The sequence below is a fragment of the Serinus canaria genome, chromosome 4 (assembly GCF_022539315.1).
Source record: "Serinus canaria isolate serCan28SL12 chromosome 4, serCan2020, whole genome shotgun sequence".
Taxonomy (NCBI): Eukaryota; Metazoa; Chordata; class Aves; order Passeriformes; family Fringillidae; genus Serinus; species Serinus canaria.
In genome coordinates this window covers 4,638,913-4,663,186 of record NC_066317.1, presented here as the reverse complement: position 1 = coordinate 4,663,186, position 24,274 = coordinate 4,638,913, and the positions used below count along the sequence as shown (strand labels likewise).

The window sequence follows — 24,274 nt, the reverse complement described above, 5'->3', positions numbered from 1 at the left end:
CGCGCTCGTTCCGCCCGCTCATTGGTCGGCTGGGCGGCGCGTGCCGGTTGCGCGCGGCGGTGCGGAGCTCCTGTCCCGTCCCGTTCCGTCCGGTCCCAGCCCGGAGCGGCATTCCCGGCCGGATGGTGAGCGCGCCCTCCCCGCCGCGGGCTCCCTTCCCACCGCCGCTTGCCCCGAGCCCCTCCGCCCCTTCCAGCCGACACCGTGCGTTGTGCAAACCCCCTTCAGGTTCCACCCCTGCCCAGGCCGTCGCTGCTGCCCGATTACCTCGCACAGCGCACCCCGCAGAGCCCCCCACTCCAAGGGGAAAAACACGCCCGGAAAAACACCGGGATTCGCAAAATACGTCACCGGCTCTCGGCATGCCTGGCTCTTCTTGGCACAGCTCACGGACCTCCGCATCGTTCGGGCCCCGGCAGCGTTGTCGGAATGGCACCGGCCAGGCCCGGAGGTGGAACCTGAAAGGGATTTGCACAACTCAGATATGAAATCAATGGAACAGTACGTCTCCGTAGCCAGGAAAAGGTCTCGTGTGTCTTCTTCCCAGAGCAGCATATAAAGAGTAAAAGTCAGATACGTATGTTAATGGCAGCACAGGGAAGTCAGGGGTGAGCCAGACAAATGGCTTTGCAGTCCAACCTGGGAGGGACAAATCACGCTGGAAAACGAAATTTCATTAACAAATAGAAGAAAATGGAATATTCTGAGTTAAAAGAGAGATCCCAGCCCTAAACATGTTAACAATTCAGCAGAGGCAAGACAGTGCTCAGCAGTAACTAGGTAACAAATTCCTCGCTTTGTGCTTTTTTTATTTACTTGTATAAAGCCTAGCCACTTGGAGCTGGCGGTGGGAGGGACTGCCTTTCCTTCCAGCATTCTGTGCAGATTCAAGACTGCAGGACGAAAATCTGTCTGCTGCCGATTTAAAACCAAAACTATACTGGAGGAAGTTTTTTTTTCCCTGCTTTATGAGTTGGGAGGGACACTCTATACTGCACTGGCTTATACCAGAGGCAGGAAAGGTCTCAGAAGTGTCCTGGATAATGATGCGCCAGCTCAGCACAAGTAGATTAGTTCTCCTTATGGGACAGATTGTGTTGATCTCACTGCTCCCACTGGATGTTGCTGCCTGGCTCCACATCTACTCGATGGACAAGCAGCCTGGGGCCACACAGTTCCCTTTAAACTTGTTTCCCACAGGAGTGGCTGATTTTGAGTCTCAAAAACCAGAAAACAGGAAGCCCAAATCCACATTCCCCAGTAACAAAATCTCTTTTTATCTTTCTACAGTAACCTAAGGAAATTGACCTAGAGACTCAATGTCTTCCACTTGCAGCAAGGAGTGTCTCTGACCTCTTCAGTATTACTGTTGTCATTTATAGTTAAGCGTATTTGAAATTCTCCCAGGAAGCTGCTGTTTCTTACCTGTTCTCTCCCTTCACTTTCTGAAGGCATCCAACTATAGAAAACCTGGCTTAGGTACAGCCCAGAGGAAGAAAAGTGGCTTGAAACCTGAACTTACAGAAGAGCAAAAGCAGGAGATCAGAGAAGCTTTTGATTTGTTTGACACTGACGGATCTGGAAGCATTGACATAAAAGAACTGAAGGTTTTCAAACTTTTTTTTCTTTTTCCTCTGAGGTGCAAATATCTTTGATCTCAAAATTGTAGCTGCTTTTTGTGTTTGTCAACCCTATTTTAGAGCAGTTTTTGGAGTACAAGGAAAAGTAATGGCTTGCTGTCATGACTGGATTTGGGGTGCACTCTGCATATAATGCATGAAGCAGGCTTCTCTACTATGTGGCTATTTAAATCTGACAGCTTTGAATAGCTGAGCATTAGAGAAACTAAACAGTTTCAGGTTTCTTGACTAAGGTGCTTGTTCCTGGGAAGTGGACTTTTGGTGTTCTGGGATGAGTATCAGAATATCAAATATTTTCTTCACCTGAGAACTGAACACAGATTTTGCACACATTCAGGAAAATTACAACCATATTTGCACATATGTAATCCAAAAAATTACCTGGTTTTTAATTTAAAAAAGAACAAAACAGAGATCTGAGTTGTGTTTCAGTAACAAGTCAGGCAGTGTGTGTGCACTTGCACACATACAGTAGTAGTACAAGGGGCAAGATGATTCTCAGTTGTCTCCCTGTGATTTTATGTGTTTGATTTTTTTGTAAGCATGAACACTTTAAATTCACTTATCTCCTTTACCTTGATTTCTTACATACACTTTGCTCAATTTGTGCATGTGAAACCTCAATTTCTGTAAACCTCAGTTTCTGAAATCTCAATTTCTGTAACCTGAAAACATGAGTTACCTCTGCCTGATAGAAGGTATGGATTTCCTCTACTATATAGGAAAAATAACACCATAAGAAAATCAAACCAACACTATTATTGTTCAGCAAGATAAAGAAGATGGTAGAGGATGCCAGGTTTCCATGGCAGTGAGTTGTGACTAGAGTTCTGGACAAGGAAATGAAACAGGCTTTAGCTCAGTACTTCCACCAAAATTCTGGGGGCCTCCTAACAGAATTGGTTTTGCTGTTTTGGCACAGGTTGCAATGCGTGCCTTAGGCTTTGAGCCAAAGAAGGAAGAGATTAAGAAGATGATAGCTGACATTGACAAGGAAGGAAGTGGCACCATCAACTTTGAAGACTTTTTGGCTATGATGACACAAAAAATGGTAGAATTCTTAGCAGAAATTCTTGTGGCAGCACAAGAGAAAAGAACATCTCAGTGTCAGGGGTTCTCTGATTAACATATGCTTTACTCTTGGTTTAGAGTGAAAAGGATTCAAAAGAAGAAATCCTGAAAGCTTTCAGATTATTTGATGATGATGGCACAGGAAAAATTTCATTCAAAAACTTGAAAAGGGTTGCCAAGGAGCTGGGAGAAAATTTAACAGATGAAGAACTTCAGGTAAATTCTGATTTGCCAGAGCTTTTCTAACAGGCACAGACTATTCCTGTAGCTCCTAGAGACTGGATGGGAATTTAGTCCTCTTCCAAAAGGGCTGAGAGATCAGAAATATGAAAAGCAGTCAAATATATTGTTGTTTTCACATGGTGTGCCTCTGATTTATTGTTGTTTTAATGAGTGGACTGTGTTGTGTGAGTCTGATCAAATGAACACTGTGTTTTGTAGGAAATGATTGATGAAGCTGATCGAGACGGAGATGGAGAAGTAAGCGAGCAAGAATTTTTGAGAATCATGAAGAAAACTAGCTTATACTAATATTTGTTGCCTTGCTATACAGCTGGTCCAAAAGATAACCTGGAAAAGGTTTAAAAACTGGGCTTGTGCCTCCTGCATGTTTTCTGCCATGTGAACAAAGTCTGAAAGGGCAGGTTTTTTTTGTTTATTTCTCTTTTTCAACAAAGATAATTGGGGAAGGAGGGCTGCAGTACCCAAAACTGCCAAAATGAGATACTGCAGAAGTCAAGAAAGATACTGCATGGCAGAGTCCCCCTCTACCATAACAACTTCCCTGATTGCCATTTTGGCTAAAAACTGCTGTGTTTTACTATTTAACTAAAAGATACTTCACTTCAGATGTGAAGATGCCCACTGCTACTAGGAAAGGCTACTTTGCCTTTCTTAAGGTTACTGATTGAAGGGACAAGCTCAGTATTTTTTATTCCTTTGAAGGTTTTTTAGGTTATCTTTTGGTATTTGTCTCCTGTTGTTTATTTCTGTGAAAGACTCTAAAATTAATTGTATATTTGTCTGTATTTCTGTATGAAACACTGTTTTCCTATGGCAAGTTGGTTTTGGATTTAATGGAAAGTCAATGTAGATTTGGCTCTTCCTTTGGAGCTCTGTGCTATCCATAGATGTTCTTGTGTTTAGCTGATCACCTGAAACCAGAATGAAACTTGAATGTAACCTGCTTGGGTGACCAAAGTTTATTGTTTATAACCAGGCAACACCTTGTGCCATTGTTCTTACTCCCCAGACATCCCCAGAGCTGCTGTTACTCCAGGATTTCAGGTACCTAAAAAGTTCAGTTCTATGGTGCAGGACAGTAAATTTTGTCTTGTTGACAGTTACATTGCAGAGAGGATTTGCATCTGAAGTGAAAAAGTAGCTCACCATGGACATCTGTGGAGCACTGAATATATTTAAATCCATGCAGTCCAAATCCATTTTGCACATCACAAGTTTTGGGGTGTTTTTTTTAGTAGTACCTTCATTTTCTTCAGTATTTCTTTCATATACTGTTAATCCGGGAATTATTAGAGAGCCACATTTCCTTCTGAATTCTAGAGCACTGACACACAGCCTGCTATGTGATTATGTTGCTCTGCAGGAGGGTTTATCCTGTATAGACAATCAGCTTCAAAACTTTCAAATCCTGTAAAGCTCCAGAGGCCTGAGAAGTCCCCCTGTTAACATGGTGGCTGTAGATGTAATCAGTAGTACTGCAAGTGTTTTAAAATGTCTTACCTTTGTATAAGTGTGAAATAAAACTGTTTTGCAAGTTAAGAGGTTTTGTGCTTATTCTCTTTTTTCCTTAATTATTTTAAAGTCTTAAATGGTTCACCAAGCCCATTTTCACTTTCATTTATCTCTTCTCTCTAAGAGAGGAATTCTTAGGTGCAGTAGTCTGTCATGTAATTCCTCTTCCACTCTGCTGATTAAAAGTTTCTAGTACTAACCACATATATTCAGAAAGGGAAATTTGAAGTTCTAGTTGATTATGGGGAATCCCAGAGCCTATTAGAGTGACTGTACTTTTTTTTATGCTGCCACAGGAAGAGATTGATGACTGTGGTTTACCTATGATGCATGTCACTTCTCTCTTCCTGTTCTCATCCCATTATCTGCCCTGAAGGTAGGAAAAAGCCACACAATCATCCCTGCCATGTGTACTACAGTGGTGAAATGTTATTTCTGGCTTGCCCATTAATCTCTGAAGTCTGGAATGTCAAGCAGTGTCTGAATGAGCACAAAACTTGCAAGTGTTAGCAAGTGTCTCGTGGTCCTTTATTTTGCAGGATAGTGAGGGAAATCATCCCCTCTTCAGCCTGGCAGCTGGCTGTGAACCCACCCTTTTCTCCTTATGCTGACACGAGAGTGAGTCCTTACCTGGCACCTGCAGATTCCCCTCAGGTGGCTGCAATTCATTCACTGTGTGCACCCAGCTGCTGAGATCCTCCCTCTGCACCATCAGCAAAGCCTGGTTTTCACTCTGAGTGCTCTTCTAGACAGACACTGCACAGAAAGGAAAGTGGAACTGCAGTTTGTGTCTGGCAAACACCTAAATTTCAAATCATTGCTAAGGGCAACAAACAGCTGCTTGATAATAATATTGCATATTGCAATATTGAAGTAATATTGCAAATGTCTTCTAATTGAGATATGTTTTGAACTGTAAAAGTACCAGGCTTTTAATAAAATACAAAACAGTTAAGAGGAAAAAACTGCTTCCAAGTTATATTCCAAAATATGACAATTACATGGCAATTTTAATCTCCCACATGCAGCTTCTAACTTCTGCATCATCTCTCAGGCCCACAGTACAGTCTCACAGACCTGCCAGTCCCACACTAAGGCAAATCTTCAGCTGGCTTTAGGGACGAAATACCCAAGGAATTGCCAAGGAGTGCTGTGCTCTCACTTCATTAGGTGTGAGTTTGTTTTCAGAGCAATGAGCACAGGATCAGCTTCTAACACTGCAGAAAAAAAAGGGCTCCTTTTCAGGTACACCTAATCTTGGCATTTAAAAGAGGATGGAGGAAGCAACACAGGAAACATTTGTGTACATTCACATGCCAGGAGTCTTACTAAGAGAGCCCAAATAGTTCCATAAACTGATGAGGAATTTAATATTAAAATGTTTAAATTGGTCATTTACAGTTTTGAAGACTCTCACATCCTGCAAATCGCCTGGTGAATTCACACCAAGCATTTGAAATGTTCAATATTAACTCCTTGGAAACCTCCTCGCTGAGTTAAATAAATCAAATATTGCCACACTCCAGCTGCTTTTAAATGCCCCAGGACAGCACAAGTGCATTTCGAGCAGGGCACATGGCAGCAAACTGCTCCGTCTAGAGGCTGAGATGAGCCTTGGCCACTTGAGGAAAGGCAGCCTCGGGGGATAACGCTGCAAAGCCAGCTTCCTTTGTGTCACACCTCTCAATACAGCGAGGGCCGATGGATCTGAGAGCGTGGCAGCCTCGCTAGAGGGCATCCAGTTACTGACGTGTGAGGCTTTGATGCTGCTTTGCCTCCGCTGTGGCTTTCAATGAGGGAAAGTAGGCGCACAAACATCATCCAGACTGGGCTTGAAATACGTGGTTGGATACAGAATTATTTTCTCTGAAAGGAAGAACGCAAGGCTTCTCTCACAACCCATGTGCAAAATGCTGTAATTATTAGTCAGTTGTTCAAAGCTAAACCCCCAAACCACACTTTCTGAAACTCCCACTCTATCAATAATTGCAGGCACTCTCTCAGGAGAGCAGAGAACTCAACTTGCCTTTCACACAGTCCCCCTGAGTGCTCTGACCACTCTGTAGAGTTCTTTTCTCCCTTTGGGAATACTGCTATCAAATGGAACCACTTCCAGCTGAGAGACAGAGCCAGGCTTGCTGCAGGATGCTTGTGGCCCTCCCTTGGGATGTGGGAAAGCTGGAAATCGTAGCCTTGCTTCGAGTCAACAGGAACAAGGATTTGACAATTAGACTCTTGTCCCCAAGGTGAGTGTGTTGACCTTTAGGGATGTGGCAAAACTCCAATGGCCTTGTGGGACCTAAACCTATAGCTCTTGAACTCTTTTACAGTCCTTGCTGAACTTGAAATTGCTCAAGGCATTTTTTTTTTTTTTTTGCTTGTCTGAATTAGATTAAACACAGAGAATATTAACAAAGAAAACTGTAGAGCCTGGGCTGCAAAGGTGTAACATTCCCTTGCTCTCAAGGCCACTTTATTTCCTCTGAAAGCTTCTGGCTGGTTCTAGCAGTGACATAAGTTTCACTATGAAATGAACTCTTCCCCCATTAAATAAAGCCATAAAAACAGGTTTCTATAGGAAGCAAATGGAACAGCTAACCCAGCCCATTTCTAACATTATTTTGGACCACTCTCCAAAAAAAATATAGCTTAGTGTAATGAAACAAAACCAACATAATTCACACACCCATGCTATTGTCTGAAATTGCTTCCTAGTGTGGTTCCTTCTCCATCTCAATATAGAGAAAACAGACTTTCATCTAATTTTTTTCAGGCATCCAAATGAGAAGTACTGAAAAAGCTCTAAACATCAAGGAAAAAGTGACCACAAACATTGTAGATTAAAGGTATTTCAGTTTAAAAAAGCAACACTTAAACAGCTTTTAAAAACATGCTATTAGATCATCTCAGTGAGTTTTAGGTCTGTGCTCCCCATATTTCCTCTTTAGAGAGCTTAGGACATGATTGGCCAAGGAATAAACAGAAGCATGGCTTTCACAAATTTTTTGAAGGTTTTGTTTAAATCCGTCCATAATACACTCATGAGGTTGAAGAGAATTGCTGCAGAATAGCTCCTTTTGGAAAGGACATAATTTCAACAAAGTTTTTAGGGTTTGTTTGGGTTTTTTTCCTATTGGATTAACTAAATTATTGGTGAAGTTCTTGATATTAGTTGTGGAATGACAGGTACCTTTTGCAGAAGTAAAGAGAGATTTTTGTCTAGATGAAAAAATCCATGTCAGTGAAGGTACAGTTCATCCAGAGCAGACATCAGGCAAAACATCAGGTCCTAAAACTACAATTATTTTCTCTAAACAGAAAATTATCACAGTTGAGACTGGTGTTCAGTAAACATATCCCTTTACATGGCTCTTTCTCATCTTCCTCCTTAACATTAGGAACCAATGAAGTACTCATCAAAATGGCTAAGAGCTTTGAATATTATTTCTGCTTGTGCTGTGAAATATATATAAGTATTTTGTGTTGAATCCTGATAAACTGGGTCACTGTCTGGCTGGGCTAAATGCTTCAGCTCATTCTGCAGAAAACAACTTTATTATTGCCAATGGCATTAAAAATAGCAATATTACGAATCCAAGAGAAAATGTGAGTTGAAAATGCTTATGTATCACAATTAAAGGAGTTTTTCCAGGAAATGAAATAGCTTTTTGAAGGCGGGAGGGAAGAAACAGGTACTTTTATTCGTCCTACTATCAACCCAAGATGCAATAGATAAATTAACAGGATATTATTTATTGCTTGGGGATTTTTGCGCCGAGATTCAGAATTCTCCCGACTGTCAAATGCCTGCAATGCTGTGACTCACTGAGTCAAGATCTAGGATGGTGCAATCCTGACCCCCTCCTGCCAAGGGCTCAGCATCATCTATTCCCATTGCCTGCAGTGGGACTCAGCAGTGCTTAAGCACTTCTGCAAAACTGGGCCTTAGACAATGGAGGCTTTAGGTATGGGCTTCCTATTTCCTGCGGTGGATTTGTGTAGGTGGCCTCCTTACCAGAAATCCATACTCCTACACAGCAACTTCTGACTGTGTTTCTGCAGAAATGACTATGATGAAAGGAATGAAATATTTTGAAAATAAAAATCATCTGTTTGTTTCCCCAAACCAGTTGGGGTATCTCCTGCTGGCGAGATCAGTTTCATCTCTAGTGTGGCAAAATTAGGAGTGGGGTGGGAAACAAAAGGATTAAGGTTTGCAAGGGCACCGTGGCTTGGGCTGCTGCACACATGGAGAGGGGAGAGCCCCATCTGAACTGTCCTCTGCCCATCGCTGGCAGCTGAGTCACTGGCCCAGCCTGCAGAGCTTCTTGCTGCTGCAGTTTGCAGCCAGGAAAATCCCACATCCTCCCAGTGGGTGTAGGAAACGCAGCTACAGCCTCTGGATGCATCGGCACCAAAAACAAAGGGGAGACTGTGGTGCGGGCGGTGGCTGCGGGCTCAGGGCCAGCGTGCCAGGACCTTGCCGACAGCATCCCGGGGAGCTGCGGGCAGAGCCCGGGCCAGCACTGCCTGCTCACAGCCCCGCTGGTTTGCCAAGCCCAACACTGCAAGGTGTGTGACCAGCTCTACCTCCCTGCATGGGGACATGCCAGGGCCACCAGCAAACGGCCTCTGCTGTCCCACCTTGGCCTGTCTCCCTGCTTTTTTGGCAAGGAGCATGTCACACCTTCCCCTTCCTAGTCTTGCACTGCCAAGGCCGTTTTGCCTTTAAGGACAGGGGCTTATGGAAGTCTTGGCTCTTGCTGTGCTGTTGTGGCCAGCACAGCCCTTGTGGCTCCAGCGAGGGTCACCAGAGGTGCTGCTCTCACCTCCCACCCATCTCCATCCCACCCTTATTCCATGATTGCAGAGCTGGGTGGATTCAGCCAGGGCAGCTTCAAACTCTGAATTTTCCAGTACTGGCTGAATACTGCCAATGCTGCTTCAGATGATGGCTCTGCAAGCATCCTGCTGGGAGAGCAACCCAAGACATTGCTCACAGATCCATCTTGTCTCCTGCCCTGTGCTCCCTGTGGCACTTGCCAAGCTCATGTTGAGGGTGGTGTTATTCTGAGAAGACCGCAAGCATCCTGGGTCAGGCAGCCAATGCCTGGCTCTCCAACCTAGGGCTTGGTATTGCTCTTGGGAAAGGAAACACAGGTTTGCCTAGCTGTCTGGGCAGTTGCTCCAGACAAAAGCTCTTTTGAGAAGCTGCTCATGTAAAGGGGACAAGAAGAGACCTGACATCCCTAAATGTGAGCTTCCACGCTGAGGTGGCAACCAGAGAGCTCTGCTGGCACTGGGAAAGGTTGCCTTAGGAAAGCAATCAGCCTCAGGCAGCCCTGGGCAGTACAATCCCTCCCACCCCAAATCTCCAATGGCTTATAGGCCACTTGGCTCAGAAGTGGCATCAGAGCCCCAGCCAATCCCACAACCCTAACACAATCCTTTCTAGGCCAGTGCCATGCTTCCTTGGAGGCTTCTTGTCCTCCTCCTTGTGCCTCCTTAGCAAAGCTGCTGCCCCTGTGCCTTCTGTTTCGGCACCTGAGGCTTGTCCTAGGAAGGTGAAACAGCAAGACCATGAAGAAAATAAAGGAGAGGAAACCTCCTCTGACATCCATTCCCTGTCACATTTGTTCCATGCCCATATTGACCAAACACAGGAAAGGACAGACAGGAGAAAATAGCTACGTGTCAAGGGAAAAACAAACCAGCCCTTCCTAGCTCTGTCTAGGCATGCATCCATTTACCAAGTGCTTTTGGCTCAGCCTGATGGGCAGGCCAGAGCCTGCCTCTGTAATCTGTGCCAACAAGGGAGGAACAAGACCCCACAATTCCTTTACCGTGACTGGGTCACCACTTGGATGTTTTAACACTGGTGTTCGACTCCAACATTTTCTTCTGAGGAGGTGTCTGTCACAGGTTGGCTTCACCACGAGCCTGGTTATACCACAGGTGCTCCCTTTACTGGGCTCAGCATTTCCCTTTTCACCCAAACTACTTTATAGTGATAATTCACAGATCTATCATGGCCATCTGGGACATTTCTAAATATCTATGGCGGCATTCTTGGACTGAATTTCCTTCTACATGTTGGAGTCAGAATGAATTTACATCAATGAATTGCATGTGAGCTGCTGGCTCATTGCCCTGGAGTTCAAAAGTTTAAGGTGGATTTTGAATAGCACCTGCAAATGTCAAGGTGGAAGATTAATTACTCTTAAGACACAAAATTATTTGTTTTTAAGAGTAAAGCACTGATTCAAACTGAATCTAGGTATTTAATGGAAAATGGAGTCCAGAACAGTAATTATTTGTGGCATTGTTGCCATCCTGAAACTTTCACAGTTCAAAAGGTGGCATAAGCCTTAGAAAAAAAGAAATAATTTCACACTTATTTCAGCAGTTTCCATTGAGACACTGGCTTGTTCAAGGCCCCATCTCTTTAAAAACATTACATCAACCTCAGTAGATGTTACTTGATAATGCTCACTGAGTTCCTAGCAATTACCACTCTTTTTTATTTGCATATGAGTTGTTTTAGGGACTATCCAGGCAGAACTGTAATAGCCCCGTGCCCTAGAAAGCTTTCAGCCTCAGCAGAACACAGATAACACCTAAGACAGTATTGGCCAGAAATCCAGGGAATGTTAACATCTTTCCAATAATCATTTCTTAGAAAAGCAGCCTGAAGATGACTAAAATTGGGATGCTTTGGAACCACCCAAAAATGTGCACTCTTAAATATGTAGCAGGAAGGTGGCAGAGCCTTGGAGCTCAGGTCAGTGGGAGGTGGAAGGGAATGAACCAACAGCAAGTGAGAGACAATCACGAGGCTGAGAGTACATCACAGCTGGCCTTGGAGGAACAGGCATTTCACTTGCACCTAATCTGGCAGAGACATCACAGAAATGATTTAAGCAGAGAGGTAGGCTTGGAAAATTAGCTTTGCAGTAGCAGGCAAGGATTACATGAAAGCCAAGGGGAATCCTGTAGTAACAGAGATACAAGAGGAATGTTTAACTTTGTGAATAAAATCTTCACGTTACTGAGTACACACATCCAGATTTAAGCATCACCTGGATACAGAACAGTCCTAGACTGATGATGCTCTGTCCTCAGTCTAACTCCTAATAGTAAACATCAGTGCCATTTTTCCAGATTTCCTTTCTAAGGATTAAAAACTGAATTCTAAAGGAGATTTGGATGCATTTTCACCTTTTACTGAAGAATAACACAGCAGAGGACCATTTCAAGACACAAATGAGAGGCACACACCAGAGAGCAATGGAAGAAGTTTTCCAAGGCTTACAATGAAAGTGCAAGTTCTGTATCCCAATCCCTCCCAGTGGGCAGAGTGGCACAAAAATATGAACATTTTTAAACACAAGGATGTGTTGCACAGTGTGATCACAGGTGGCTGCTTGTTTTACGTGGCTATGGGAGGGAATAGCTGTGAGAGAGATTTTTGGCAGATACAATGTGCTGTAGCCAGCTTGACTATCATCTTTCCTCCTCCCTGCTTTGTGTAAAGACGATCCCCTCCAGCAGGGCCTCTCCAATCTAACTGCCAATACATTCCCTGCCCACCTGTGCCCAGAGAGCTGTGATTCATTCAGGTATGCACAATCCAGAGCCCAGGGAGACATGGTGCTGTTCTAAAACTAACAGCAGCCATGAAACTTCAGGGACTGGCTTTTGATCTGACAGCAAGAAGAGGGATGGTACAGTTCAGCTCACCCTTTGAACATCTCCAATGACATGTACCCTTCCTTCTTTATTCATTTATAACAAGTTGACAGCTTCTTCCACATGCAGTAAAGAGTTTACCTTCAATTTTTAAAGGAAAGGACAGGGAGCAGGCTTTAACAGCAGTGTTAAAGACTAAGCACAAAAATGCACACTTGTGTGAGAAATTTATCAGTTGTCAAGCTTTCCAGTTGAGTTCTTAAACACCAGAACAGAGCTCAGTTCAAAGTCTGTGCAGGGAATTTAGCAGCCCAGAGTCTGATGTTAATAACTCAGCAGCTCATTGGATACCCAGGAAAGTCTTCAGGCACACAGGTCTGTGTGGCTTTCAGTGGTCATTTTCCACCAATGCTCTCTGTTTCCTTTCCAATTCAAGTCTCTCACCATTATTGATCAAAAGATAGAAACCCTTAATAATTTCTTCTTCAACAAACCAGACAAGGTTTGATTTATTTCCATTACATCACAGCACTTGCTATCAAACACAACTTCCATGCCTTAACTGAGGATGCAAAAGATGAGGAAAACCAGGATCCTGTTGGTACTACACAGCTTGCACAACTCAGTCACAGGTGGCTGCTTGTTTCATGTGGCTGTGGAAATGCACCTGAGGGCTTATTTTTGGCAGATACTAATCTACTTTAACCAAAAGATTTTAAGTTTTGCAGAAATGCTTTTGTACATAAAAACCCTGTGAAACAGTTCCAAGTACCTCCTCTTAGTCCTTATCTCACAACACTGAGATTTGCTCTGGTGCAAAAGCATTGCAGGTGGAGGAAAACACGAGTCAAGAGTGAGAGACTAATGCAGAAAATAAGTCTAAAAGGGCAGACTGTGCAGTCAAGGACCACACCTCTGCCTGTGGCTCTGCTGTGAATGAGGTTAGACAGCTGGGAGAGAAAAGCCAGAGACAGAACTGCTTCAACATCAGCCAAATCTGGTTCATTACAGAAGAATTTCTACAGCAATACTGGGTGATGTATCTGGAGGTTTTGGAAGTTTTGTTTTTGCAAAGAATGGAAGAACAAACAGTTTTTTTCTACCTTCAAAGAGGGAAAATCTCATTTCACAGACTTAAGAGGAATCTGATATATCAATGTCTCAAGCACAATGTCTCAAGTTTTGCTTTGGGCAGTTCAAAGGACCCCAAAATGAAGGTTCTGACAGGAATGGCAAAATTTGAACAATATAACTGAAAATGAGGGAGAGCTGGGAGAAGTTTTTGAGATTTTGGAACTGACCTTGAGAAGAGCAAGAATGAAAACCCACAGTATTTCAAAATTCTGCTTGCCACTTTGTTAGATCTCATTACTCCATGATTTAACACCACAAGGTTAATGTAAGAGAACACTATTTTGCTTTTGGACTAGAACTGGAATCTCAAACAAACCTCTCTGTGAATCCAGGAGAGGCATGATTAATTCATCCCCTGTCCTCAAACAGTATCTATAGGTCTCTGGAGGAACAGAAAATTGCTAGGGAAAAGCAGGACATTTGCAAAGCACAAATCTCATAATTAAACAAGCAACAGCTATATTCACTTGTTGAACCTTCATTCAGCATGTTGCTGAATTTCATTATTAGCCTTTAATTGCATGATCTTGCAGATTTTCCCATTGGATTCTTGCTACTGAGAGAAAAGGCACTAAATTTATTAATTTTTCTCACTCTTTGCATTATTCTGTACAACAGATAAATCCAGCATGAGGTCTTGTAAGAAAGTCCACAGTGCTTTATGTGCTGTACTCATCCAAATGCCCTCATTCCTTACAAACACATTTGCTTTCAGACAGCTGTTAGGCAATATTGTGCTGTTTCCCCATGTTACTCATAAAATACAGGAAAATTATTGTACTGATATTCTCTATTTTATATATCTAATCTTTCTTAGTGTCACATCACACCTTTTAGCAATCTTTGCCCTGAAAAAGTGGGTGTCTCCTGGTTCCTGCAAAAGTTCATTCCAGTAACAGGTGCTTATGACCTCTGTATGTTTTTCATCTTGAACAGACCTTAAAAACTACGTTGCAAATGCCAGTACTATCCTAATGCATTGCTCTGTTCTAATTTAGTTGCTGTGGTAAAGGTTCAAGGTGGTTGATTTGATACATAGTAAACAAATGTTCCTGTGAATCTCACTTCAATTCTGAGTAAGAGAAGCCCCCACAAGCCAACAGATGAATTTAATACACAGGCAGAACCAGTTAGGCTGAATTTCTTTTATTTTAAGAAGCCTTTTTGCAGACTTGTTTCTTCTCATACCAAAGAAATGCAGAACTGCAGATATAGGCTTTTGTCTTGAAGCCATTGATGGAGGAAGATTGGTTTTTTTCCCCTTGGACACTCTCATGTCAGTATTAGCCTTTGCAATTTTATGGATCAGTAATTTGGAAGGAGAATGCACACTAAAAAAAAAGGTAAGACTACAGACTAGAGTTTCTAGTTTTGGGAAGACTTTAGCTCTTGTTTAAGGGGATGTTCCCGCTCTGCATTTCTAAGGGTGGAATCTGGATCTGCAAAAGAGCAGATCTTTCTGAATAACTTCATGTGCAGACAGGTATATTCTGGATTAAGACTGATGGGTGCCCATATAGTTTATCCATTTTTATTCTTTCTTGTGGAGGTTACAAAAAGAGAGAGCAAGATCTTGCAGTGGTGAATACTTCCACTAAATATTGAATTTCTAGGATGTGTAGACAGACTTTGCCTAGTACAGCAATTCTTTTGCATATAATCTCCTGCAAGTCTTTTTTTCCCCCTAATTTAACTTTGTCTAGATTAAATATTAGACAGTGCTCCACCTCTCACAAGCCCTTTCATGAAATAATTTTCTCCTTCATTATTCAGTCAAAAAGATGATGTTTGAGAAACTGCAACGTTGTAGCTAGAGACAGGAATCAAAATTAAGAATCCCTTCCTTAGTCCACTTAGACCACCACTTCAGCATGTGTATTGAGTTCTATAATGCCCATCTAGATCCAGGGATTTAAAGGAAACTACTCTTTCTGGCAAGAGCTTATCTCTGGAAAAATAAGTATTCTTAATTGGAGCTAACTTGAAGTGAAATCCTAGTGGAGATTAGGTAGGTTTTAGTTATTCCTATAAGCTAGAATTAGGGTCTTTGGGGTGTTGTCTTCATAATAACAATGACAAAATCAAATGTGGTATGGTATATTCATGTTCCCTGACTCCCAGTTGATATCAATCTGCAGCCAGACCCTGTGCAATTTCTAACAGTAGAAATACACAGCCTAAACCCCCCTGATGCCCTTAGCTGCCCACACAAGTTCCCTTCTGTGCTTAGCACCCAGGATCTGTGTGCTACTCCCTGACATTGAGAACAGACCCTGTCCCAAGCCTTTGCACCCTGCCGCAGCCAACAGCAGGAAGTCTGCTTTGGCTCCGCTAAAGTGAAGCTGAAAGAAAGCCAGATCTGATTTTTTTGGCTGCAGATACGCTGAAAGAAATCAGTGAAAAATCCGAGGGCAACCTCAATGCACGCTGTGGCTGTGGCCTGCAGCAGTCACTACAGCTGCTGTGGTGTGCCATGAATTCCCCCTGCTCTGCTTTCCTGCTGCTCACTCGCGCTGCGGTGGATTTTCTGCCCCAACTCTGCTCACCCTGGGAAGGCAGCACGGCCAGCAAAACCATCCTGGATCATCTCCAGCTGCTTCTGATCGTTGATTGCCACTGGGCAATTCCACACTGCTTAGAAAGAACATCCCAAGCAATGACAGACAAAGCAAAGGCCAGCAGACAGCCCGAATATTTCTGCGTCATGGAGACTCCGTAAAGGGCAAATTCTTCCATTTCTAAAAACAAGAATTCTTCTCTTCTTATTCTAGGTCACTTGTGGAACCACACAGATAACAGATCTCAACAATATGTCACTAATGATAAGGTCCGGGGCTTTCAAAAGTCTTTCTGATGGCAGGCATTTTATTTAGGTGTCTAAATGGAGGAGGCAATTTTCACCCACTAGTTCCAAGACTCACTTCTGAAAGCACTGGCCCTGCTATCACTGGTCTACTTGGCTATTGAAAAATCAAGCAGGCTGCTCTGGGTGTTGCACCAGGGAAAGGAAAATGCAGTGGTCATTGTAAACACTGATTTGCTTATTAGGTTGGGACCAGCCACAGCACCCTGTGTGCCATGAACATTGCTATTTTCTGACTGACTGTGACCACACAAGACTGAGTCACCTAATTCATAGCTGCCAGTGCAATGTAGGCAGCTCACAGGCTGGAAAGAGCAGCCTGGATTTTATCCCAAAACACATTTCCCTGCTCTCTACTCCACAGAAATTTTTGTTGCAAGCTATTGAACAACTTGCAAATAACAAAGTCTAAGCACGCACAGGCAAAGGATTATTCTGCAAAATGTAGAATTGATCCTTGGCTGTACCGTGGATTCTGCAGCTTGGCACCTGGATGGTGCTTCCCCACAATCTCCTCTGTGGTTCAGCCATCCCCAGGGGAAAATTCAACAGTCACTATTCCAGATGGTAAAATAATTACTATTGGCGGCAGAAATTATATGCCACTGAGCCATAATCAAAATATTGTTTTGTTCTCAAAGAACACTTCAGCTCGAAGACCACTGAGTTCATCTCTGACTGTGCTGCGTCTCGACACACGGGAGGAAAAACACATAGCCTTGTTCCACTTTTCTCTGTTCTCACCTGAATGACTGGATCAAGGTTGCACAACCGCAGACAGAAGGAAAAAGATCACTGAACAGGAATGGAAATGTGAAATACGTCAAATGGCATTCTTTTTTTTTTTTTTCTTGCTGTCAGAAGTGCTCAGGGGTTGTGGCCAACCAGGCAAGAACAGGCAGGCTGTCTGCAGAACGGGACATTTGTGACGGTGAAGTCCTATTGGGGTTTTTTTGGGACAGTTACATATAAGACAGCAAAGGAATGGCTCAGAACTATGATCCCCACCTACAATGTTTCTTTTCCTTTACACTTACGGTAACGATGTTTGGGCAGCAGTTTGCTTTTTTCAGTTCCCACCTACGATTCATTGTGAAACTTGGTAAGATTGGCCATGTTATAATGTACTCCATGAGTATGTGGATAAAGACATTTTTCTTCAACATCTTTTTGCTGTATTCATGAACCTATCCACTGTTTGGGTCATTCCTTAGGGGGTAGAACATAGGTGGCCTTGCTCTGGCAGAAACCTTCTGCTGTCCCTCTCATGTTTATTACTGTGTATATGAAACAGATGGTTTCTGAAACAATTAGTCTAAAATCAAAGTTTCTACACTAACCCTCAACATGGGTGTAAAGGAAAGAAATTCATTTGGCTATACTAAAGGACAGCTTTCCAAACTGTACAGTGAGTGCCGCTTTTTTTTTTTTTTTTACTTCATAAGCATAAAATTCTTATTTTAGGCTGCCTAGGCCTCTGCTTCATATAAAAGTAAATTTAAATTAACTTCCCATTCACTGATGTTAAGTCAGTTTATTTTATTCAATTCAGAACTTCATGGAATATCTGAGTTCTAGTCTGCTTAGTGAACTTTGACTTTCTACAGCGGTAACCAAGTAAAAACCTCTCTTACGCCCTTCCCAGCTGCAGAAATAATACCTAAGGAAAAACCCTCTGACAAAGTCTTCAGGAATAAACATAGCCAGCAGACAAACAATATCATTTTAAAGGCAACCCTGAATGAGAACCTTTGACATCTCATAATCTTTTCAGTACCTGTGGATTACCTGCTGCTGGAAAACTCTCACGTGACTGAAGACTGCTTTGGCAGATGAGTTTGTCTTTAATTGTCTGTAATTAAGACCAAATCTACAAAACACCTATCTATACTACCCTCAGAGATACAAATCTGTGAGCAAATTGGTGTCAGAATAAAATTTTACTGTTTGCTATTCATGTATGGGATTGCAAAATGCAAGGCAAAACAGTAGAAGTGACAAAAGATCAGCTTAGATGTTTATATTTCACTTCATTAAAACAAAGGTACCTTTAAATCCCTTATTATGCTGCCTTGATCTTTTTAGAACAGTGCCTTATTGTCATTCACAGGCCTAATGTTCTTGTGGGTAGTTACAGCTTTGGTCATCTCTTAACATCTGGGTAAAAATGAACATTACCAGGGTACATTTCTAAGCTAAAGACATGGCCTGGGCACCTCTAGAAAGCATTAGTGAATGTCCCCAGGGTCCCTTTAGCCACAAAGCAGCGCAAGGTTTCACACACTGACATGTGTTGGCAGGGAACAGACTGACACCCACGTGTGCCCAGGTGTGAGTTCAGTGACCACAGAGCCCTGAGGGATTTCTGGAGGTGCAGGTTTTGACACTTGTTGACAGAGAGCTCCTGGCTGGTCTCAGGTTTTGGGTCACCGAGGAAAGGGGGGCACCAATGTGCATGTGAAAGGAAATGTTAGTTCCTACCCTGGTAGGAGCTGCAGTGCTCATGTTGCTGTAGCCTTTGTGACCTATGGGTGTGAGTGAATCCAGGTTTGTGAAAGGAAGCTTTCATTTCTGCCCTTAAGAGATGGTTGCTTACCAGTGTGACAACTCATAGACTTAAAATACACCAAAAGCATGAACAATAATTATTTTCTCTCTGTGATATATTCAGCTTGAAATTCAGTTATGGACATGGGATTTCATTTTCCTCCACATGAATATGACTACCCTTAGAATACTAAGAAGAATATCTATTATACACTAGAAGAACAGTAAATTCCCCCAAACAAAGCACACTAGTTTAATAATGTAAAATGATTTCTAAAGAAATCATAAACAAATCATGTCTACTATCTTTGCAGTAGATGTGGTTGGTAAGTATATGAAATGTAGCTTTAATAAAATGTGTAGATTGTGAAAATTTGTTTAATCTTAGAATAATAGAATGGTTGGAAGGGACCTTACAGCTCGTCTTGTTCCAACACCCCTGCCATGGGCAGGAAACTTTCCACTAGACCAGGCTGCTCAGAGCTACATCCAACCTGGTCTTGGAACACCTCAAAGGATGGGGAGAGCACAACTTTTCTGGGCAACTTGCTTCATGCCTCACCACTCTTGCAGTAAAGAAGTTCTTCCTAAATCTAATCTAAACCTACCATCCTTCAGCTTAAAGCCATTCTCCCTTGTCCTATGCACTTGTGAAAAGTCCCTTGTCACTCTCTTGTACCTTTACATCCTAGAAGGTGCTATAAGGTTTTCCTGGACCCTTCTTTCTCCAAGCTGAACAACCAAAGTCTCTCAGCCTGTCATCACAGGAGAGGTGTTCCAGCCCTGTGATCAACTCAGTGGCTCTCCTCTGGACTAGTTCCAGAGGCAGTTTGGTTGGCAGTGCTAGCAGAGCCTATCTGGGGAAACTGTCAGCACGTGGAGTTTATGTGCAGCTGCAGATCTCGCAGCAGCACTGCTGCCACTGTGCCTGTGCCAGCATGGAATTGTGCCCTGCCGGGCAGCACTGCTTCTGGCCACACTCAGCACTGATCCCTCTTCATACTGCCCCCTCCCACCACCTTCACAAGTATTAATTAAAAGTGATTCATAAAAAGCTTTCACCAGGCAGCAGCTGATTTCTAGTCCAGACAGCCCTCAGTGAGAGAGCCAAGGAGCTCGGCCATCCGACCTTGACCTCGTGTGCCCTTCCTGCAATTCACAGCAAGTATGTCAGCACTGCCATAAATGTCACACCTCCTGTGACAGGGCTCCACGGCAGCCTCCATTGACTTTTGTCACCCTCTTAGTCACCCTTCCTCCTGGAGTCACCAGGCACTGCACTGACCTGCAGGAGCCGGGGCTGGCAGCCAAGCAGGAGAGGCTCAGGAAAAGGCTCATGCTACTTCTCTGCTCCATTGCTCTCACCTGCGTAGCAAAGCTTGGTTACTTCACAATCCTCCCTGTAATAATTTTGAAAAGAGCCTTTTAGGGAAAAGGAAAATTTTAAAGAGTATTTCAGTATCCTTTATTCACTACTGCACTTAAGTTTTTTATTTAAATCCAGTGCAATTTGTTGCGAGCTCAGGAACTTCTCTTACCCTCAGGGACCAATCCCCCAAATGCACCCAGTCCTGCCAGTCCAGAGTCTCCAGAGTGCTCCTGCAGCTGATGCACAGCTCAACTTCCACCAAAGCTGATCTGTGGACTCCCTCTTTGGGAATCATTTGATAACAGAAAGTTGCTCACCATATAGAACTGGAAACAGACTTCACGCCAGACCAGAACTTGGTCTGATTTGATCAAGAGGGACAAGAATTTTGGTCTAGGTAGGGGAATCACTGTCCTTAAAGCCCCAAGGAAGCCAATGTCCCACCAGATCCAGGCATCAACCCTGCTTGCCAAGCCTTACAGAGGCTGCAGAAACAGTCACAGCCTTTGCCCAGGTGAAGGGAACTACAAGGTCAGATCCAGCTTGAGGAGACCAAAAACCAGCCACAGCACTCAGCTGGGATAGCCCTGGCAGCCTGTGGTACCAGGCACTACTCCTGCATCCAAAGGAATGCATGACAGGCATCGCTGTCCCCCAGATTTGATGTTTTCTTTTCATCCCTCTGCTGTAATTTAACTAGAGATTATGTTACCAGTGTGCCTAACTGTACTCAGCCTCACAAAGGTCTTGCCCCAATGATATTGAGGTTCCACAGCTTGTGTGTCACATAAAAAAGCAGTGCCTCACACTGGCTTTAAGTGTATTGCATTTTGACTATAGTTATTGTCATATTTTATTACATATTTACTTTTACTTACTTGAATTTTCTATAGTCTGATATATGTTTCAAATACTTCATGAAAGAAGCAAAAATAACCTTCTAATTCACCAACAAAGTAATCTCCCAGAATGAATCAGTAAAAGCCATTTTCAAGTAAAATGATACCACATTGCCAGAATGACAAGCACAGAATTGCCTCACAGATGATAAACCAGAACTGAATTTGAGAAACCTCATGTAGACTTTCTACTGTGAATCATCCTTTTTAAAATTATTTTTAGCTAGAGGTTGAAGATAGGGTGATTCATCCCATTCTGAAATTGTTTTATGTTTCAATACAATACAACTTTGTTTTCTGCAACATCTTTTAAGCAATACTGGGAGAGCAGAATAAGAATTAAATCAGTCCCAGCAGAAGAGAAAAACAAGTCTTGGGACAAAAGGAGGCATTTTCCATCTGAGATTTAAGGAGCAGAGCAGCAATGAGGCAGTTTTACAAAAAAAAGTCTCTCTCAAGGCAACCAAAATTAATCTGTTTAAAACAAACCCAAGGTTTCTGAAAACAGAGAGAGAAATAGTCAGTAGTAGGTGAAAAAGAGGAAATGGGACATATGGGCTTCACAAGCAGTGAGGCCCTGGGAGCTGTTCCTTCACCAGCAGGGGAGCACAGGGCTTGTGATGTGGACAGGCCACAGCAAGAAATGAGCAGGATAAGGTTTGGGAGTGCATCTCTTGTCCAAAATAAGGATGTCTGGCTTTGAGACTTGTAGCAAGGAAGCTGAAACAAACTCACAAATTTTCTTGCTCAGACAGCCTGAGTGACTGTGGGCAGCCACTAGCTGTGACTAATGCCACAGAGATTCTTACCAGCGCCAACACCAGGCAGGTCCCGCTTCTTGCAGCAGAACACACATGGCTGGCACTGAAGGCACTCACTCAGGTACCTCTTACCTACAAATTTAGGAGGAAAATATTGCCCGTACATTTAATTCTCAGAGCCTTGGGTAAACTAATGTATTTTGTGAAGTCATCCCAGGAAAACTGTTTGCCAGTCTTTAGTGTAAGGAACTGTCTTTAGCTCCTGGCTGCCCTCACAGGCAGTTTTGCAGCATATAAACAACAAGAACATTGGTGAGGAACAAGGCATTAATGAGGTCAAGCTTTCAGGTTATTTACTTCCCTCCAAGGTAATGGTCTATCAAAATATAAATCACCCCGCCCTAGTTTCAAAACACCAACATGCAGCACTAAGGTGGGGCAAGCCAAGGGCATTCCCTCCCTGCTGTTTTCTTAACAAAACATTATTCTTGATCTTTATTCAAGCAAGAGCAGTTGGGCACAGAAACAGTATCTACAAGACCCACCTTGAAGAAAATCTTGATTGTTGCTTTATGTCTTGAAGCTCTCAGGGGTCAGGGATTATGGGCAGCTTCCTGTGTGCCAGCTTTTTTCATTTCTAAGAGGCAATTGAGCTTTATCTTGCATTGCTGTGCACTCTATAAAGCAGCAAAGAAACAAAAAGGAGGCTATTTTTTTTATTGATATGAAATATTTTAAATTTACTTAGATTTCTAAAGAAAGTAAAGTGCTTTGACATATGCAAGACTGCTTGTCATGGAAGCTGTATCCAAAAGGAAACACGCTCATTCTCTCGTGCCAGGCTAAGTTAGAGAATGCAACCTCGTGGTGATTCCTCTTAGCTCCTAAGTAAATCCATCAAACACTTCCCCCAAGCTTCCCAGCTCCCTGAATCTCAGCCTTGGCAAAGAAGGACTATGAAGTATTTTGTAAAATCTTTTCTAAGAAGACCACATGGATTTTGAATCAAAAGCCTTCAAGGCATTTAACAATTTAGAAATAATATGACAATAATTTAGAAATATTATGACAATTTGTCATTTGAGTTACTTCCTACCGTATCCTCTTGATGAAATGAAGGCTGCACGCCTTCACAATTTTCCATTTAGACAGAATTCCACCAGTTTAATCAAAGTGAAACATTAGGTACTGTTATGGTCCTTATACCTTCAGATTTCCTTACTGATAACCCACATACTATCCGTTAACCCATTGCATCATTCACAAGAATAAACAACCTGGGCTCTGCATACAGGAAGCTGAACAAAAAGGAAATAGACAATATTAGTTTTCATGTACATAATTTTCACCTCTGCAGAGATCAGACTGACATATTTTCAGATCAAGGTGGTCCTCCAGATGTGCCTGTTAAATTCCCTATGGATACAAAAAGGCACTTCCTGTTTTTAAAGTTTGAGCCTTTTTCATTTAAACCACGATTACCCCACTCCCACTAAAGGATGGAAGCAATGGTCCATAAGGGTAGCATAAGTCAGATTTATGCCCCATTCACTGCTATCATCTGTACTACAATATCGAGGGTTAGGTGCTCGTGTAATGCCAAAGATCAGCACCTCACGTGATCAAATGTACACAGTGGGAGGAGCAATGGACAATATACCCATTTACTTGGGGACACAGACCACAAAATCCAGATTTTTTTAGTTAATAAGGTAAGGAAGTCTTTCCTCAATTTCAGTAAAAGGAAGGTGTTTAATACTCTGCTCTGCAGAGGTGGAAGCCCTTCCAGACTCTTAGTTTAGCTCCTCACTTCAGGCACAGAACCATACACCCTCTTTCAAGGTACATAGATAGGAGAAGGACTCAGTGAACTCCTTCCCATTGGAAGATGCAAACAATTATTCAATGAGAAACTGTGGACTTTGTCCCTGCCAGAAAAGAATGAATGTGATTTAGTGTAACCAGAGAATCCATAATCAAACCAGTTTTATCCCTGTGAGTGTCCCAATTCCAGCAAGGATGGAGTTGCCTTTCTTCACAGCAATGCCATTGGGGCTGTTGTTTGGTTTGTGACTAAAATACACTCACAAACATACCAGTGCTTTGTCTGTGGCTGAACAATTCTTGCACAGCACCAAGGCTCTCTCAAGAAGGCAATTTGCTGCACACTTAATTTTGGTCATAGTATTAAAGACTGATTTTTCAGTCTCTCCAATAAACCTTTAGTGGGTTTGAATCATGTTATTTGGTCCCTAAGTTAAAGATTATCTTGCAATGAATCAATACAGGCAGAAGATCATTGCTTGGGGCATTTTGGTGGATGTAGGAGAATTTCTTGAAATGTAATGGACAGCCGGCTAAACAGTGAGTCAGTGCAGCTGCTGGGAAGGTCAGGAATAGCAGTGCTGTCCCGGGGGTAGGGAGCACTGCTCCATATAACATCCAGCCCCAGACCATGCAGGGCAGGACCTGTCTTTTCCAGGCCCTCTGTGTGCATGCACTTATTTGACCTCAACCCAATAGAAATCATTAACTTTCCCCCTGAG

General features: G+C 42.8%; 1 protein-coding gene and 1 long non-coding RNA gene across 2 annotated transcripts; one reads left to right on the top strand and one right to left on the bottom strand.

Moving 5' to 3' along the window:
* Positions 1-4,493, top strand: LOC103821417 (uncharacterized). Its single transcript, XM_009096302.4, has 5 exons — positions 1-125; positions 1,452-1,607; positions 2,563-2,691; positions 2,790-2,927; positions 3,153-4,493. Exons 1-5 carry the CDS (start codon positions 123-125, stop codon positions 3,240-3,242), a joined length of 516 nt encoding a protein of 171 aa, XP_009094550.1. The 5' UTR covers positions 1-122; the 3' UTR covers positions 3,243-4,493.
* LOC127059556 (uncharacterized) lies at positions 141-22,394 on the bottom strand. The gene is made up of 4 exons (XR_007777502.1): positions 22,274-22,394; positions 19,985-20,099; positions 5,097-5,222; positions 141-458 (listed from the first exon to the last, which is right to left on the bottom strand). It is a non-coding gene; the product is annotated as an uncharacterized LOC127059556 (long non-coding RNA).
* Positions 22,395-24,274: the final 1,880 nt, after the last annotated feature.

What these genes read in the sequence shown, in the direction of transcription:
- LOC103821417 (XM_009096302.4), top strand. An exon ending in TTGACATAAAAGAACTGAAG is followed by an intron (nt 1,608 to 2,562) that starts GTTTTCAAACTT and finishes GTTTTGGCACAG; the next exon opens with GTTGCAATGCGTGCCTTAGG. An exon ending in CTATGATGACACAAAAAATG is followed by an intron (nt 2,692 to 2,789) that starts GTAGAATTCTTA and finishes CTCTTGGTTTAG; the next exon opens with AGTGAAAAGGATTCAAAAGA.